Source organism: Apostichopus japonicus, chromosome 22, assembly GCF_037975245.1.
Source record: "Apostichopus japonicus isolate 1M-3 chromosome 22, ASM3797524v1, whole genome shotgun sequence".
NCBI lineage: Eukaryota > Metazoa > Echinodermata > Holothuroidea > Aspidochirotida > Stichopodidae > Apostichopus > Apostichopus japonicus.
Window position 1 is genome coordinate 23,905,016 of NC_092582.1, and position 17,159 is coordinate 23,922,174.

The following is a 17,159-nucleotide window of genomic DNA, read 5'->3' on the forward strand; positions in this document are numbered from 1 at the left end:
AGAGGGAAGTGTGATGCAGAATGTTGGTCAGAAATTTTCGAAAATTCAGACACGGTTTATTTATTGGTGTACAAATATTAAAACCTCTTATAACGGCTATTATAAAACTTGGTCGAAGGAAATGAAAAAGAAGCAGATATTTCCGAAACCGAACATTACACACATAGGCGTAAGAGGCGCGGCGGCAGTGGCGGAGCTAGGGGTATTGGTCAGGAGGGGCGAGAATGGTCTGTAAGGGCACTTTCGACACTGTCTAAGCGGAGCGCCGCCACTGGTTGGCGCGTAGCGTACAGAAAAGTTTTGAGTAAAGATACTCCCTAGATCGCCGGAAATGACCCTTTCAAAAACGTTTGGTTTTTCAGGCAAGTCGGACAGTTTTGAGGCTTTTCATCCTGGAACGCCATTTTCATGCTCACTGATATGATGTGATATCTGCTGTTTGCGTTACAAATTCGAACAGGCGCGTAGCGAGGAATTTGCCAAGGGAGGGGCGAAGCCTGTAGGCAAATTATCTAAGCGTAGCGCCACCAAAGGTTGGCGCGAAGCGTACAAGAAAATTTTGGCCGAAAATGCCTCCCAGATCGCTGGAAATGGCACTACCAAAGGACCATTTGTTAGCGCGGAGCGTACAAGCAAATTTTGGCCGAAAATGTCTCCCAGTTCGCTGGAAATGACACTTCCCAGGCCGCGTTTTTTTCCCCAGGACGAACGTGGGTTTCAGGTTTTTCAGGAATTTACAAATTCGTTTGAAATCAGAGTTAGGGTTTAGAAAGTGGGTTAGGGATCCGGTTTCTATGAAAATGAAGAATTTTCGTTCATAATCTGGGGTCAAAACTAGGAAAAAAGATTCAGAACATGTTTTTTGAAAAAGCGTCACATGTTTAGAATCCAGGGATATGATTGGCCGATGCCCACGTTCGTCCTGGGAAAAAAAATACGCTCCCAGGCCTTGTAAGTTGCATCTAAGCACTTTCTATTTTGAAATTACTTAGCGATATCATTTAAAAAAATGATGAATGGGGGGGGGGGCGGGCGGTCGCCCCTATCCCAAAATGCGTCATGTTTCCCGACGACACGGTCGAGTTCGAGACCAGCCACAGTTGGATTCATAGCACAATTCTACACACGCGTTATGATAGACCATATATATTATATATATAGATCATTAGTAAGAGAGGAAAATGGAAACGTCAAAAAAATGGAGTTGTCGGTGTAAGGGGTAGGGTGCGTCACACTTTTACGAAATCATTGATCTGTCACTGGCTAACCTTCAGAGCTGTAATGATGTCACTGTTCCTCTTTCTCTTCCCGGTGTCTTCGCGTTTCTCTTTACTCTCTCCTTTTCTCTCTTTCTTCTCTTTCTTTTCCCTTCCTTCCTCTCCTCCTCCTCTTTTTTCCCCTCTTTTTTCCTTTTTTCTTCTCCTTTTTTCTCTCCTCTTTTTCTTACCCGGGGGGCGCGCGCCCCCAACGCCCCCCTGGATACGCACCTGATATCATCAAAGCAACGCTGCTGAAAAGATCTTTGTTTTTATTCATGCTTCAATTATTTATCAAAATAGCCATGTAGTGTTAGCCCCAAAAATCGTATTTTTACCTAAACATGAGTAGTAGTATTGATATTCATGATTCCATTTCCTTTTAGTGTTCAATTATTTTTTAAGTCAACCTAATCCAAAATGTATTAAAAATGAAGCTTTTGATTATATCTCATCTCACAAAGATTTCATAGATGACCTGGTCGACTACCACAATAACAATACACCAAATGTTAGAACGTAACCAAACGCCGTGACTTTCTTCATCCTATGCAACTTTAGTTTGAAAGTAACGAGACAAGGACAGAAACTAATAAATAACATTTAAAGGAATCTGTAATTTGTGTGGCATTGTAAGAGTAAAATATGTGACAAACCATTCAAAACCTAATATCAGAAAAACCAAAATATTACCTCATGACCTCATAAAATTAAATCATCTTCTGCAAATTCTCTCTTTTCCCTGTGTTTGTTTTTCAAAGTAAGTTAACAATTTCGAGGGTGATATGCTAAGAATTATTTGTTAAAACTTTTACCAACTCTAGCATAGTAGAACTTTAGAGCAGCAACACTGATGACCCTTACTCACGTGAGGTCAACAGTATAATACATATGTACAATTATTTGCATAATAATTTGCATAGTCATCCGTTCCTGAAAAAGGAACTGAAGGTCGTACTTCATATTAATAAACAAACACTAACCGTAAAAAAATCTAGCCTTAAAACAACTATGTTAAGAGCCTGAATCAGGATGTCCCTTTTACATGTTATACCAGGTTCAGGCCATACCACTCCAAATTGGAATGTTAGTTTCAAATAACAATTCATATGCCGTTATCTCAAGAAGCTAACTATGTATGCAAAATACCGCAGGTTCTGCTACAGTAATATTGTTGATAGTATCTGTACCACCAACCACAATATCAGCCGAGATATGTAGGAATAGGAGTGTTTTGCTCTCCAAGCCTCTTTTAATGGAGTTTGCAAGTTTTTGAACTGTGGAATCAAGGAAAACACAGAATTACATTTTATTCAGTTTAGTCCAAATCTAAAGGCCAGAAAGTTCCAAAACAGAGCAAACCTAACAGCATGAATGACTTACGCTAGAATATGAAGCTAAATGCCAATGGCACCTCATAATAATCAATGTACTGGCTTAAACAAGAAAAGCCACTTCTTAACCAGGAATGCAAAAACACCCATTGAGGTTTAGATTACATGCAATAAGCTGTATATTCTAATATCTGATCAAGGGCGTAGGAACCGGGGGGCTGGGGGGGGGGGGGGCGCCAGCCCCCCCCAGTGAAAAATGTGGAGGGGCGGAAGTATCATTCCGCCCCCCCGCTTCGCAAGTCAGAAAACCCCTTTTTCATTTCCAAATGAGAAAAAAAATCTCATTTGGAGCACCAAATTGTATCTAAGGCCTGGTGAAAATACAAAATTAAGTTTACAAAATGGAGTGGGTGTTGAAGTGTGCTATATTGCACCAAATTGCATCTGAGGCTACCTGGAAATGCAAAAAATACCAAAGGGGAGGGGGACACCCCCTCCCCTTAGACCCCTCCCCCAGGCCGGCCATCAGTCTTCAACCCCCCCACTCAAAAGTACCTTCCTACGCCACTGTATCTGATGATTACATTCTTTTATAGACATCATTCTTACAAGTCTCTACAGCTGGCTCTCTGTTTCACTGACATGAAAAGACCATTGAAGTTCACCAACTAAAACGTAGCGATGTATATCAGTAATACAACTCAGCCATTTCCTTGATGACTGACAATATTATCATAGCCTGTTATAACAGTTGACCTTCTTAAAGCAAAACAATATAAGGAGGTCTGTAAATGGATGTCACAAATTTGACCGATTGAGAGAAAATACACATTTACTGCATCCAATTTAATGTTTTTACTTTAATATCTACACAAATGATGTTGACTTTTTGTTCTGTGTTGTTTATTGTGCCCCTTCACAACCTGAATTGTTAAGACCAAGCTTACTGACAATGTGAGAATGCATCTAGCTGAGATGCAGATTTCACTCATTCTTCCAGTTGATTGCTAATAACCTCATATAACCTTTGACCCTAATTGACACTACTTTGGTAATGATTAATGAAGCCCTCACAGGGCGACAATTTGGAGCATAAGCAATGCCACCATTGTGGTAAACCACTCAGACTGACCTACATTATATTGAGTAATAATGATGATTCTGTCCTAACATACTTACATGAAGCATGTAATGAAGGCAGGCTTAGAGTAACTATTTACTTTTATACTGGCCTGTCAGTACCACAGTCCAGCAATAAAGCATGTATTGAAGGTAGGCTTAGAGTAACTATTTACTTTTATACTGGCCTGTCAGTACCACAATCCAGCAATAAAGCATGTGATGAAGGTAGACTTACAGTTACCAATTACTGTCATACTGGCCTGTCAGTACTTACAATGCAGTAAGCATGTAATGAAGGCAGGCTTATGTTGACAATTCACTGTCGTACTAGCCTGTCAGTACCTACAATGCAGTAACAAAGAATGCAATGAAGACAGGTTTCAGTGTAATTATTCAATGTCACTGGGCCTGTGCTTAGACCTGATTCCTATTTATAATTACAGTGATATTAATGATGTCACAACAACATAAAACAAAACATCATTGACATAAACAAAGGGATTGATAGTTTTACAAATAACACTATATACAATGGTTACTTATTAAATTATAGGAAGATTTGATGCTACAAATAAGACAATGGTACAGTGACACTATTACAATGTGTCAACACCTTGATCTCATGCCTACAGTAAATTGTACACATTAAAACCCATATAATCTGTCTTCTTGGATTTGTAGGAGCGTCTTCAGCAGCGTCATCAATCAATGTGAAGGAAACCTTGAAGAGCATCAACCCGCTTGACCTCCAGTATGTCTATCGCTTTGCATGTGGACTCAACAAGTCAGCAGCAGACATCATCGTGAAACACCTGCAGGAAACCAAAGAGGAACAACAGTTTGCTATTCTTTGCATGCTTGAACAAGAAGAAAAGTCAGACCAATTTATGCAGTCAGTTAAGGACTTGGTATCAAGTGTCATTTCCATTACAGAATATGATGCCATTTTGTTACAGAGGTCTACTATACAAGTCCTTGAAGTTGCTTCAGCTAAGCAGGTAATTTTCAATTTGTATACTATTGATACTCTCAACACACCATAACCAAATCTTAAGTTGAAAAAGTTAATCCATCTTGGTTTAATTTATTCAATATTTGTGACTCAACTTTGCTACCCACATTGTTTAGATTCTATTACAATAGTTCAGGGGCGTATCCAGGATTTTCCAATAGGGGGGGCGCCAGGCATGAATGATCGCCGTCCTGGGGGATGGGTCTAAGGGGAGGGGTGTATAATTTTTGCTTTCAAAGAAGGGCTGAAATGCAAAATGGTGTCATATGCATGGGCGGCGATCCGTACTTCCGAGTGGGGGGGGGGGGATATGACCTTGTTGACTATCTAAGCGTAGCGCCACCATTGGTTGGCGCGAAGCGTACAAGAAAATTTTGGGATTAACAAACCCTCTAGATGGCCGGAAATGGCACTTCCCGAGGTTTCCAAGCGGCATATACCCAACTTTAAAATAGGGATGTCATGTCCGAAATATCTCATAATCAGGATCCAAAATACTTTTTTTTTTAATTTCGGGTGTTATTTTGGGAAAATTGCCCCTTTCAATCTTGTTTCAGGCGCAACGTTAGAATGTTCGAGAGCTCTGTTATATTATTCGATGAAGAAAATGGCCTCATGCAGGCTATTATAGGCCTATACACATGCAATACACAATTACACATAGTTACATTCCTAGGTACCGATTGCTAGGGCATCCAGGTGAAACGTGTATTAAGCATTACCCTGGTTACATGAGATTCTCAGCTGTTCGAGGGAACATGTACGTGTGTAGGCCTACTATAGGGCCTATATGAATACTATGAGGGTGCATTTATGTACTATATCAATACCGTGGGCGCAATAATACATTTTGTTGTTATAGGGCCAATGAAGCCTACAGTCAACTATTTTTGCTTTATAAAGACGCTTTATTTGAAAAGATCGCACTGCGTTTATGGTAGGCGAGAAATGAAGCTAAAAAAGAGCCGTACATTAACGAAGATGCATAAATGTAGGCATGAAAATATTCTTCTGGCATTTGGTGGGGGGGGGGGGGGATATGGTGCATTACATCCCCTCCACCCATTTTCATGGGGGGATATATCCCCCCTCCACCCAGGATCGCCGCCCATGGCCATATGTGATCCATTTTTCGACCTTAATAATAAGCAACATTTCCAGTAAATATGGACACAAAATGCACAATTTAGTATGGCTGGCATGTCATTTAGTGTTTATAGTGATAATACAAACACAATTACCATCTATGTTTCTAAAACTATTATGCCGCCGAACTTCGCCAGAACCTTTTTTTGGCAAACAAAAAATAAAGCATACGGGAGGGGGGGGGGGGGTTGAGCGATCACCGACATCTCACATAAAGGTCGTCATCAATTTTTTTTTTTTTTTTTTTTGCTAAACTTTTTTTTTTTTTGGTGACGGCCAATAGGGGGGGCGCGCGCCTGTTGCGCCCCCCCCTGGATACGCCCCTGATAGTTCATTGCAATTATCAGGCCAACTCTTTTTGTATTTATTCATTTGGGTTCTGATGTTCATTCTCATTGTTGATAGACAACAAACTTACTAACTAATTAATTTTCCTTCCTGAATGCCAGTGAAATTCTCAATAGTTTTCTCGCATCTCATGTCACTATCTTTGTCGGAAATGTAAGAAATATGGCACCACATAAATCAACTTTACCCAACAGCATGCATGCGCATAACACCTATTATTTAGTGTGGACCATTGCCTCATTGTCTAAATGTAGCAGCAATGAGTTGATAAAAACAAGAGCCCAAGGGCAGTATGGTTCCTTGCTTGTAAGGAATATTTACAAGGGGAGCAGCACTGTCCTAAAATTGTTATGTGGTCCAATGTACACAGACAATATTATTGCCAAAAATATCGCAAATCCACCGTTGGTCCTTTTGAGAACCTGTTGAGGACCAGGTGTCTGATATGAGCACGAGTTGGCTCTTTTTACAGAACTCACAGAATCATCCAAACTGTACTTATTAAGAATTTTAACAAAACCAAACAAAACCTTGATCTCTAATAATTTAGCACACAAACGTGCAGAGGCGTTAACTTATGGACAATTTAGATCGGAATATGTCCACGAAAATTCAAAGAATCGACTTGAAAGAAACTGTAGAGGTCACTAGAGGTCAACCTGAGGTCAAAGGTCACCCAAATGCAGGTAGACTGTTGGATTGCAATGGCGTAACTCCCAACCTTGATGGACATTTGGTTCTTAAGTTATTGCAAAAATAAAAGATTTTGACCCCTAATTGACCTTTGTTGACCTTCGATCACATGACCGTTATGTTTGGAAACGATCTCTACCCCATTCACAACTACTCCCAAAATATCAACAATGTGGGCCCCTGTCAGTGGGAGTTTCACAAGTTATTGCACAGGAAAAAAACATTTTGACCCATAACTGACCTTTGGTGGCCTTGGATCACATCACAGGTATCTTGGAAAACGTGCCCCTACTTTATTCACAACTTGTCCAATATATCAACCTTGTCAGAATTCGTGACTACAGTAGAAGTTGTTGCAAAAATTAGCATAAGTTGGCAGTTTTTTGCACATTAGCAACCTTGAATTTCCTTGGATGACCTGATGGTTTTTATCAAAACTATTCCCCTCGATGATGTGAAACCTCTCCTAAATTTGTTATGTGCTCACAATATACACACAACGTTATTGCTAATAGGGTATCAAAACCAACCTTTGGCCCCTCATAACTTGAGAACCTGGTGTCCGATTGAGGCGGGAGTTGGTTTCCTCTATAGAGCACAAAAAGCTTTATCTCATATCAAAATATTGACAAATTTTGTTTTGTTTTGCCCCGTATCTCCTAAAATTAGCATATTTTCAAAAGTTGACCTTTGACCTTTTAACCTCACGGTCAGATGTAGTTTGGCACGTTGATTCCAAAAAGCAACATGACAAGTCTATACGACCATCCTAACTGTACTTAAAAATAAAATTGACCTCTGATAACTCACAGGGGTCAACCAAGGACAATTTTGATCGGAAGGTACCTTTGAGATCCGATTATGGCCACCAAAATTCAAATAACCAAAGAAACTAATATAGGTCACCAGAGGTCAAACTGAGGTCAAAGGTCACCTAGATGCGGGTCGACTAATGAATTACAAAGCTCCCAACCTTGACGGACATTTTGTTCTCAAGTTATTGCAAAAATACTAGTTTTTGACCCCTAATTGACCTATGTTGACCTTGGATCACATGACCATTATGTTTGGAAACGAGACCTCACCCCATTCACAACTACTCCCAAAATATCAACCATGTCGGACCCTGTCAACAGGTTATTGCTGTTTTTAATATATTGGTTTTTGGTATCAAACTGACCTTTTGTGACCTTTGCGGGCACCAAAAACAATAGGGATCTTTTTCTTACTATGGGCTATCCCACCCACCAAGTTAGATCATGATACATCATTTCCTTTTTGAGATATCGTGTACACAAGCCAAGCCTTACATACACACACACACACACACGCATACACGCCAAGTTGAATGCATAGGTTCCTTGTTTTGCAAAAAGCAAGGAACCAAAAAGTGATATAAATCATCACATAAAAAAGGTAAATGGTTCACAGCTTACCTCGAAAAACACGAAAGCAGGTTCTTTAAATTATCCTCTGTAATATTGTGCTGGTTATTGTATGCTGTTGTGGGTTGACTCCTCAGCTTTAATTGAAAAGGATTTAACACAATAATTACACATGTTTAGCACATTTGTTGCATTGGGGCCGTAAAGAATATGTTAGTGCTCAGGCCTCATCCATCTAACAAAATTGTGAAAAAGCAAGATCATTTACCAATAAAATCAATATCTTGACACAATGTTGGGGTCAATATTTGGGAAGTTGACACCGTGTAGTTTATAATGTATTATCTTCCTTTCAAATCAGCCTGTTGGGACAATTTCCTAATGCTAAGACTTCTCTAAACTGTACTACAATTTCATGCTCTCAAAGCACTGGCATGACAGCACAAACAGTTCCTTACCTTAATCTGTTAGAAACATGTTATTAATACTGACAATATGAGCGCTCTGAAGCGGGACATAACACTACAGTATAGAAAAAATTGTCCCACCTGGGTGTTCAAATAGAAACATACATGCATATGCATATCACTTTCTGAATAGGGCAGTTACTATGCATTCCATTGTATTCTTGTTTGGGTCTGGTGGTCTAATATGCATGAATTTGTGCAAGATAAATACACTAAAAGATAATTACTTAATACAGCTCTATTGCCTTGATCAAAGGTATTCAGCAAAACCCATTACCATTTCAGAAACTGAATGTTGAAAATTTAGTTTGTAGAGACACTCACCCAGACTCTCATCCACAAAGGAAGTTATGTCATCAGTGATGTTGGCCCGTTTGAATTTTCTTTTACAATTCCTTGTATGTATGTTAGATTGAGACCTTAATCTTCCCTTAGGCCCTTAGGGAGTTTATTAATCAAGCAAGTCTCTGCTCCACCAGGATTAGGCAGTAACAAAATCATTTCTAACCAGACTCAAATATAATTATAACTACAACCCAGCTTACCAGTCCTGCTATACACTAATTATACACTTACCATTACCATCAGCATATTGTAAACCATTCTGTGCAAGATCCACATCATGTGACCCCAAAGATCGTCTCAAGACTGATTAATCCACATTTACCTATTGAGGAGATAAAGACGAAAGCAATAAGATTCACTAATTCTAAGTTGAGAATATCTGAACTAGATGTTTTAATGCAAACAATAAATTTTCTTGTTATTGAGTTTGCATTTTTAATATTTACTCAACAGTTATTCCATTGCTCACAGATATAAGCTAATGCTACAATGACTCTGTGCCTTGGTAACATAATTGCAATCCTATGGATTAGTCTAAATTAATCAGTACACCCTTTTAGTTTGGTACTTTTAACACGAATCGTGCAGCAAGCCAACAAAGTTGTTCATCTTTGTTCACCTTTACTTTGAAGTCAAGCAAAGTTAGGCCTACTGTAATTACTGGCCTGGATTGCTTTTGTCTAACAATTGGTATACCAGTGTGAAGCAGAGGATGCTCTAATACATAAATGTTGTTGTCTTTGCTTTCACAACTGTCCCAGTAACTTCATTTCCACTTTTGCCAATAGACATCAACGTGATGCCCCCCCCCCCCAACTCCCCAAACTTATAACAGAAGTATATAACAACTTTATGACCAAAGAGAATACATAATGCATTAAGGATTTCAGATGTCACAACATGCTGAATCCTTCAAGAACTTGTCATATTGTGTTGTATGATCTTCTGTGATAGAATCATAAACTGTTGCTTGTAATAGTGCAATACTCAATACATATCATTATTCATGAAAACTATTTAATATGATGGGATGGGTGGACCTTGTCTTAAATTACATAATATCCACTTAACATGGAGACAATGACAATAGAAGTCTATGTTAGTATTAGATGCTCACATTAGAATGAAATTGTTTCATAATGAAACCATATATGCCAGATAAACATTCAATTGGTCAGATTTGAAAGATCAGAGATGTACTGTAATTGGCATCAGAATTTCCTCATATTGAAACTTACAATTATGGTACAATTTGTAGAGATGATGCTACAATTAGAGAAACACTGAACAAAAGAGGTCTCACAGAATCCCTCAGTCTACTAAAGACACAACGTTTAGAAGTATTCCAACTTAGATTATTCATTGTTCATATGTTACGTCTTGTTTTGCAGTAATTGGAATTAATGGTGGGAGGGGTGCTGGTCTGCTGGATTAGGGACTTTCCGGTGGGGAAATTCCTTTGAGGGATCATCTAATAAATTATGTAGTAAAAACATCCACTTAAACACTTGCATTCAAATGGAGGAAGGGGAGGTTCAGGTGGATGGGGTAAGAATCAGGTGGTGGACCATGTAATCATTACCCTGCTCTGTAAACTGTACACATTTCTTCCAAGTGCTGTAATTCGGACATGAAACTGGCAATTCCCTAAGAAGGCTGATCTCAGGACTGAACAATTCAAGTTTACCTGATGATGAGAAAAACAAAATGCATTTGGTCATCAGTTATGTTATTATTTATTTAAATTGTCATCACTAAGTCTGCAAGTAGCAGAATTCTATCATGTAACATTGTCAAACACATAGAAATAACACAGAGCTCTTTTATAAATATATTGGTATGCTACTGTAGTTTCAAAATATATTACAAAGTAAAATTAGTAAAAGATGAGGGATGTCTTCTGATATTATATACTATCTTGATATGATATTTACAACTCAGTTATAATTATAATAACATTGTAAAGAAACTAATTCAACTAGAATACCAATATAAAGACTGTACAAGATGAGTTCAAGGTCTCATAATGCCTCCCACAGTGAATATACATCTCAACTAATACCAAACTGATTGAAATATAAACAATCATTAATCTGAAATTAAGACACACATTGAATCCTCAGTCAAACTTGAAGTAATACCACTAGTGATCCACAGTATGGTTTATATTGAATTAAGAATCAAGAATTATAATGATGCAGCCATGAAATAGAATGGAGCCTGAAGAAAACATGATGAAGGATTCTGGTCACATAATTTAGGAACCAATAGTTCACTGTACTGTCTATATGTTGATGAATTTGTAGGATTTCTGAATTGCTGACATTGTACTATCATTGATTGAGTTAAAGTACATATTTTTCTATCTGCAGGCTTTGATAGATACTGTTATTTCATAACATTTTGTTCTGTACAGACCTGCTGTGAGGGGCGGGGGGGGGGGGCTCCAGTTGTCAGTTGAGTGCCCAGTGAAACATGTGATAGAGAATATACTTTACGTTAGGATAAACAAAGTCTTAGGTGATAAACAAAGGCCAGGTGACACAATTGTGCATGGAACTGTGCCTGGCTCTCAATGTTACTGGTTTTGTGTACACCTTATTTGAATAATGTGTATTTAGCCTCACATGATGTGATTGTGAATAGTAGAACTGGAGTGTGACAGTTTATCAGGATTTTGGAGGAAAATATCAAAGAATTAAGGGAGAAGCAAACCCAACCATTAATTTTAGCTGATATGATTGAAATCATCATAGACCAGGAGCCCAGAGGGTTTGGTTAGCTGGGAAGGTAACCAATTGCTGTGTACATCACTATGTTCACAGTGCATTCCTGTATATGAAACCAGACGACTGGCAAACCGGCTGTGGTGGGTGTGGCTGGGAGAGCAATTTTAAAGTCACCTAAAAGCTAACCTAGATCAGCTTTCATGGTAACCACATCAAAGTAAGTACAATGTGTCAGGCATGGCCCCAGGAGCAACAAATGGCCATTGCCAGTAATTATTGGTGGTGGGGTACCCCTGCCAGTGATCAACAATTGACCCCTCACGGCTGACCTAGGTCAGCTCATGAGGTAACCACTTGAAACCTACTGGAAAATGATGGTTAGGACTTCAGATACAAGGGATGGGCATTGCCAGTACCTTTTATTGGTGGGGTACCCCTGCCAGTAGACCCCCAAAATGCCTATCTCCTCATTGACCTAGGTCAGCTCATGAAGTAACCAGTTGAAAACTAAAGGAAAATGATTGGCAGGACTCTATATGTAAGGGATGGGCATTTCCAGTAATTTATATGTGTGGGGTACCCCTGCCAGTAGACCCCCAAAATGCCCATCCCCTCATTGACCTAGGTCAGCTCATGAGGTAACCAGTTGAAAACTACTGGAAAATGGTAGTTATCACTTCATATGTTAGGGATGGGCATTTCTAGAAGTTTCTATTAGTGGGGTACCCCTGCCAGTAGACCCCCAAAATGCCCATCCCCCTCATTGACCTAGGTGAGCTCATGATGTAACCAGTTGAAACCTACTGGAAAATGATAGGTATCACTTAATATGTAAGGGATGGGCATTTCCAGAAATTTCTATTAGTGGGGTACCCCTGCCAGTAGACCCCCAAAATGCCTATCCCCTCCTTGAGCCAGGTCAGCTCATGAGGTAACCAGTTGAAAACTAAAGGAAAATGATTGGCAGGACTCTATATGTAAGGGATGGGCATTTCCAGAAATTTCTATTAGTGGGGTACCCCTGCCAGTAGACCCCCAAAATGCCCATCCCCTCCTTGACCCAGGTCAGCTCATGAGGTAACCAGTTGAAAACTACTGGAAAATGATAGGTATCACTTCATTTGTAAGGGATGGGCATTTCCAGAAATTTCTATTAGTGGGGTACCCCTGCCAGTAGACCCCCAAAATGCCCATCCTCCTCATTGACCTAGGTGAGCTCATGATGTAACCAGTTGAAACCTACTGAAAAATGATTGGCAGGACTCTATTTGTAAGGGATGGGCATTTCCAGTAATTTATATGTGTGGGGTACCCCTGCCAGTAGACCCCCAAAATGCCCATCCCCTCATTGACCTAGGTCAGCTCATGAGGTAACCACTTGAAACCTACTGGAAAATGATGGTTAGGACTTCAGACACAAGGGATGGGCATTGCCAGTAATTTTTATTGATGGGGTACCCCTGCCAGTAGACCCCCATTTTCCAGTAGGTTTCAAGTGGTTACCTCATGAGCTGACCTAGGTCAGCCGTGAGGGGTCAATTATTGATGACTGGCAGGGGTACCCCACCACCAATAATTACTGGCGATGGCCATTTGTTGCTCTTGGGGCCATACCTGACACATTGTACTTACTTTGATGTGGTTACCATGAAAGCTGATCTAGGTTAGCTTTTAGGTGACTTTAAAATTGCTCTCCCAGCCACACCCACCACAGCCGGTTTGCCAGTCGTCTGGTTTCATATACAGGAATGCACTGTGAATATTGTCATGTACAAGGCAATTGGTTACCTTCCCAGCTAACCAAACCCTCTGGGCTCCCGCTCTATGATGATTTGAGATGAATATCAAAGGTGGAGTTGATGTGAGTTTACTGTCCAATTATATTTCAAATCATATTTCCAATATTAAAGCAAAATGCAAATCAAATAACAAACAAAGTACATTCAAGATTATATCCATAGTTGTGTGACCTACCTAAATTAATCAAGGTTTTTTGTTTTTGTTTGATGGAGTGCTCATTACAAATACCTCTAACACATAGCTCAGCAATACAGACTGAGTTGACTTCTTTCATGTTTCTACAGCATTATAGAATCTAAAATGGTATTTCAAGTTTTGGTTTGAATCTGAAGAAAATAAATACATCAACAGAAGGCAAATATATTTGTAGGTAACCAAACTACTTTCATAAAAGCCAACAAGTTGTCTTCCAGTCTTACCATTCTGGAATTGTCAGGAGTTCTACAACTAGACTTTATTCAATTGAGTCTCAGGAAGCAATTTTTATTTCAGTTTGGCAATAGTAAAATGTACCAGAGGGTGTTTAGGCAGCTATTGTGTCATGGCAAGGTCATTACAAACATACAGTACCAAGTTCTGGATTAATCCAGCAAGAATCCGATCATTTAATACCCTTACTACAGATTAATTCTGTCGGTTGTATATTGAGTGGATGAGTTAAAACTTTAAATAAAATTCTTTTAGTGAGAGTGAATGGAGAAACAAGAGTATTCCTTCATCTGCGATGCTATCCATAAAATCTACCAGAGGTAGTTGAAACATTACTATCACTGTTCTACACTAACCATTAATGTGATTACCATCACATGGAGGAAATATCAGATGATGAACCATTCATTGTCCTTGTCAGCACAGTGTGAAAGCTTCCATCAAAAAGTGGTAACTACAGGTGGAATAGGTGATCCCCTAATAGCTCGCTTCAGGATAATTCAAGTTAACCTAATGAAAAAAACAGAAAATGATGTGAATGAGATTAATTTTTACTGATAGTAGATATTGAGAATGTCGTCCAGAAATAGATATGTGTATGTCTCTGGCTAACTACCCTGTATACATGGACATTCACAGAGAAATAATCCAGAAGGAAAGTACACTTCAGTTTCCAATAACCAGATAAGTGTAAAAACAATTCACCAGTAAACCATCAAAGTTGAACCGGATTGTCTGGTGGTTAGTGGAAGTGGCATATAAAGTAGCGGTACAGTAATATAAATGAGCTCCCAAAGGAGAGCCCAACCTCACACAAACCCAACCATGCATGGTTTGGCATGACTGAGAAATTTGTGAGCTTTCGCACCCCTCTTTCCTATTTAGGAGAGAATGTCTTTTGAATTTCCACTCATCAGGAGATAAATGTATCTAATGTTGTGTGTCAGCTTTGGTGGATGTGTGTTTTTATATTATTTTTCTTCATTTAATGGCACCAGGCCCCTGGAGACTGAATTGCCTACATTTACCTAGTTACACCACTCTCTGGGGGTACTCTTTCCAGATTTAAATCACCAAATGTTTATAGAGTACCCTGTTCAGCTGGTCAATTGCTATCCAATATGGTCAGTTCTTTCCACAAATTTAATGAAGACACTTGTAACCTCAAAATATTGAGTTGAAAAAGTTTTGAGATAAAAAAGTCAAAATTTTGAAATCTAGGGACACTTTTTTTTCCCTATGTCCCTATTAAGCCACCGTACTCAAGTCGGTGAAGTTAGATCAATTTTTAGACCAATTAGAATTTTTAAAACCAACTGCAGTGACTAGCTCAGCAATGTTTACAAAAAAAACAAGCAAAAGTGACAATTCTGTATTCACAGCTGTATATATACTCAGATGAGTAGGAAGTATTTCCAATTGTGTTCTCTGTTTATAGTGGCTGGACTTACAAGGTTACTGCAAAGCTCTCCAAATCTTCAGTATTTTCAACTATTTCCTGGAACCTGCTTGCAATTTTGAGCACATGAGGACATGTCAGTAAAACAAATTTTACTCTGTGGAATATATATCTGAGCCCTAGCCGGGTGCTTCAGAAGAGCTCTGTAACATCTCTGAGACTTCTTGTCCTCTTCTACTAAGTTTAAAACATGTAAATACATGTTAGAGAGAAAAATGTAACTTCTATGAAGTATAAATCTAAGCCCTGGTGGGAGTCCCTGGGGACTTCCCCTTTCAGATATTTAATGTTCTCTGAACATGATTTTGCAGCCCTAGTGGAGCCCATGGGGAGGGAGGGGGGTTGGCAAGTGCTCACCATCCTAATGGACGACAGTGCTTGTATCTTTGAATGCCCTCTAAGAGTTTTTATTTTAAACAGTATTTAGCTCTCAAATATGCAAGGAAGACATGTTATCATGACATGATAAATTGATAAAGAGTAGCAGGGCAATATTACTTCCTTAACCATGCTTGCTAGCCAGCAGTTTGGTGAATCAAGTCACAACAAACCACATTTACTTCATTCTTACCATTCCTATGGAACTCTGTGCATCAAGAAGTGTAGGATACTGAAAGAAGCTTGATAGGTTCATAGGTCCTGATCTCCTAAATCCAGTACAGTCTCTGTCTTCATATTCACTAGAGGGTTTCTTCCTCGGTTGAATTATTACGTCATGGAGCCGTTCGAGCCTCAGTGACTTCTAAATCAAAATTGAAACACTAACATGAAAGCAAATTAGTAAGTTATTCAGAAATTTCAGAAGACTTCAGAAACAAAAGGATACTCACAACAAAGAAAAAGCCATGGTAGCAGTTCCACTATGATCCAATCATTGATCTTTTTAATTTTAGTGATTATACTTTATTACAGTGTTTGGTTTTTGAAGCTTTCTTAAAGTTCTTATGAACTTTTGCATTCAGTTAGCATGTGACACTAAAACAATCTTTGTGAGCAATCAACTTCACATGTTAGCTGTAAAAGACCCCTACACTTTTAGTAAGTAAATTATGTAAAAGTGCATATTTGATTTGTGATATTGAAGCTGAAGACACGTCAATAGGAAATTAGCATTTACCAGCACAAACCCTGGAAATTCTGGATATGTTCCAATAATGGGTTTGTCTTGGACCGGTTAGGGTGGTGTAAAGCACTGCAGTACTTTGGTGACACAAACTACAATAATGCTTGATTGGAATATAGAATCTCAATCTCTGGAAAACCTTGCATTTCATTTGACCTACTGTAAGTTACTCACTGGCAGGTTAGCACTTAAATCCACAATATTTCAGGAGAGGAAACAACTCCAGAGTACTTTAAGAGTAGGTTTTTATGACTACATTTGACTAAAACCTTTCAGGCAGTTGGATGATCTTGGAAGTGTAGAACACTTCTTCATTAAAACTAATATGATCCAAGTATTCTGAGGGGGGAAAACCTCCCCTTCAAGTTCAACTTGTAACCAACTAACACTGTAACAGGCTGGCATCACCATATTTCAGCTACTCCTACATTGTGCTGAGCCTAGGTCAAGCTTTATGCTGGCATTGCGGTAGTATTGGATATTGTAACTAAAACCATTGGACTAGTACTAA

At 39.0% G+C, this 17,159-nt stretch overlaps 2 protein-coding genes across 25 annotated transcripts in view; one reads left to right on the forward strand and one right to left on the reverse strand.

Annotated features, from left to right (window-relative positions):
* LOC139963618 (uncharacterized) overlaps positions 1-17,159 on the forward strand; it is a 343,329-nt gene that overhangs the window by 239,005 nt on the left and 87,165 nt on the right. Inside the window, exon 5 of one of the 2 annotated variants that reach the window (XM_071964581.1) lies at positions 4,394-4,710. The exons of the other annotated variant lie outside the window; for it this stretch is intronic. Within the exon in view, the coding sequence (XP_071820682.1) occupies positions 4,394-4,710 (317 nt within the window). The remainder of the gene's footprint in view (positions 1-4,393; positions 4,711-17,159) is intronic. 2 annotated transcript variants of the gene reach the window in all.
* The window catches only part of LOC139963637 (uncharacterized), a 664,171-nt gene that overhangs the window by 94,029 nt on the left and 552,983 nt on the right, over positions 1-17,159 (reverse strand). For 13 of the 23 annotated variants that reach the window (XR_011791701.1, XR_011791698.1, XR_011791702.1 and 10 more), the window contains 5 exons: positions 14,423-14,576; positions 10,691-10,795; positions 9,340-9,430; positions 8,348-8,433; positions 1,509-4,524 (listed from right to left, as the gene is read on the reverse strand). The gene's annotated coding sequence lies outside the window, so the exon portion shown is untranslated. Of the gene's footprint in view, positions 1-1,508; positions 4,525-8,347; positions 8,434-9,339; positions 9,431-10,620; positions 10,796-13,469; positions 13,660-14,422; positions 14,577-16,096; positions 16,287-17,159 lie in introns of those variants that run through there. The other 10 variants (XR_011791693.1, XR_011791696.1, XR_011791692.1 and 7 more) reach the window with 6 other exon arrangements.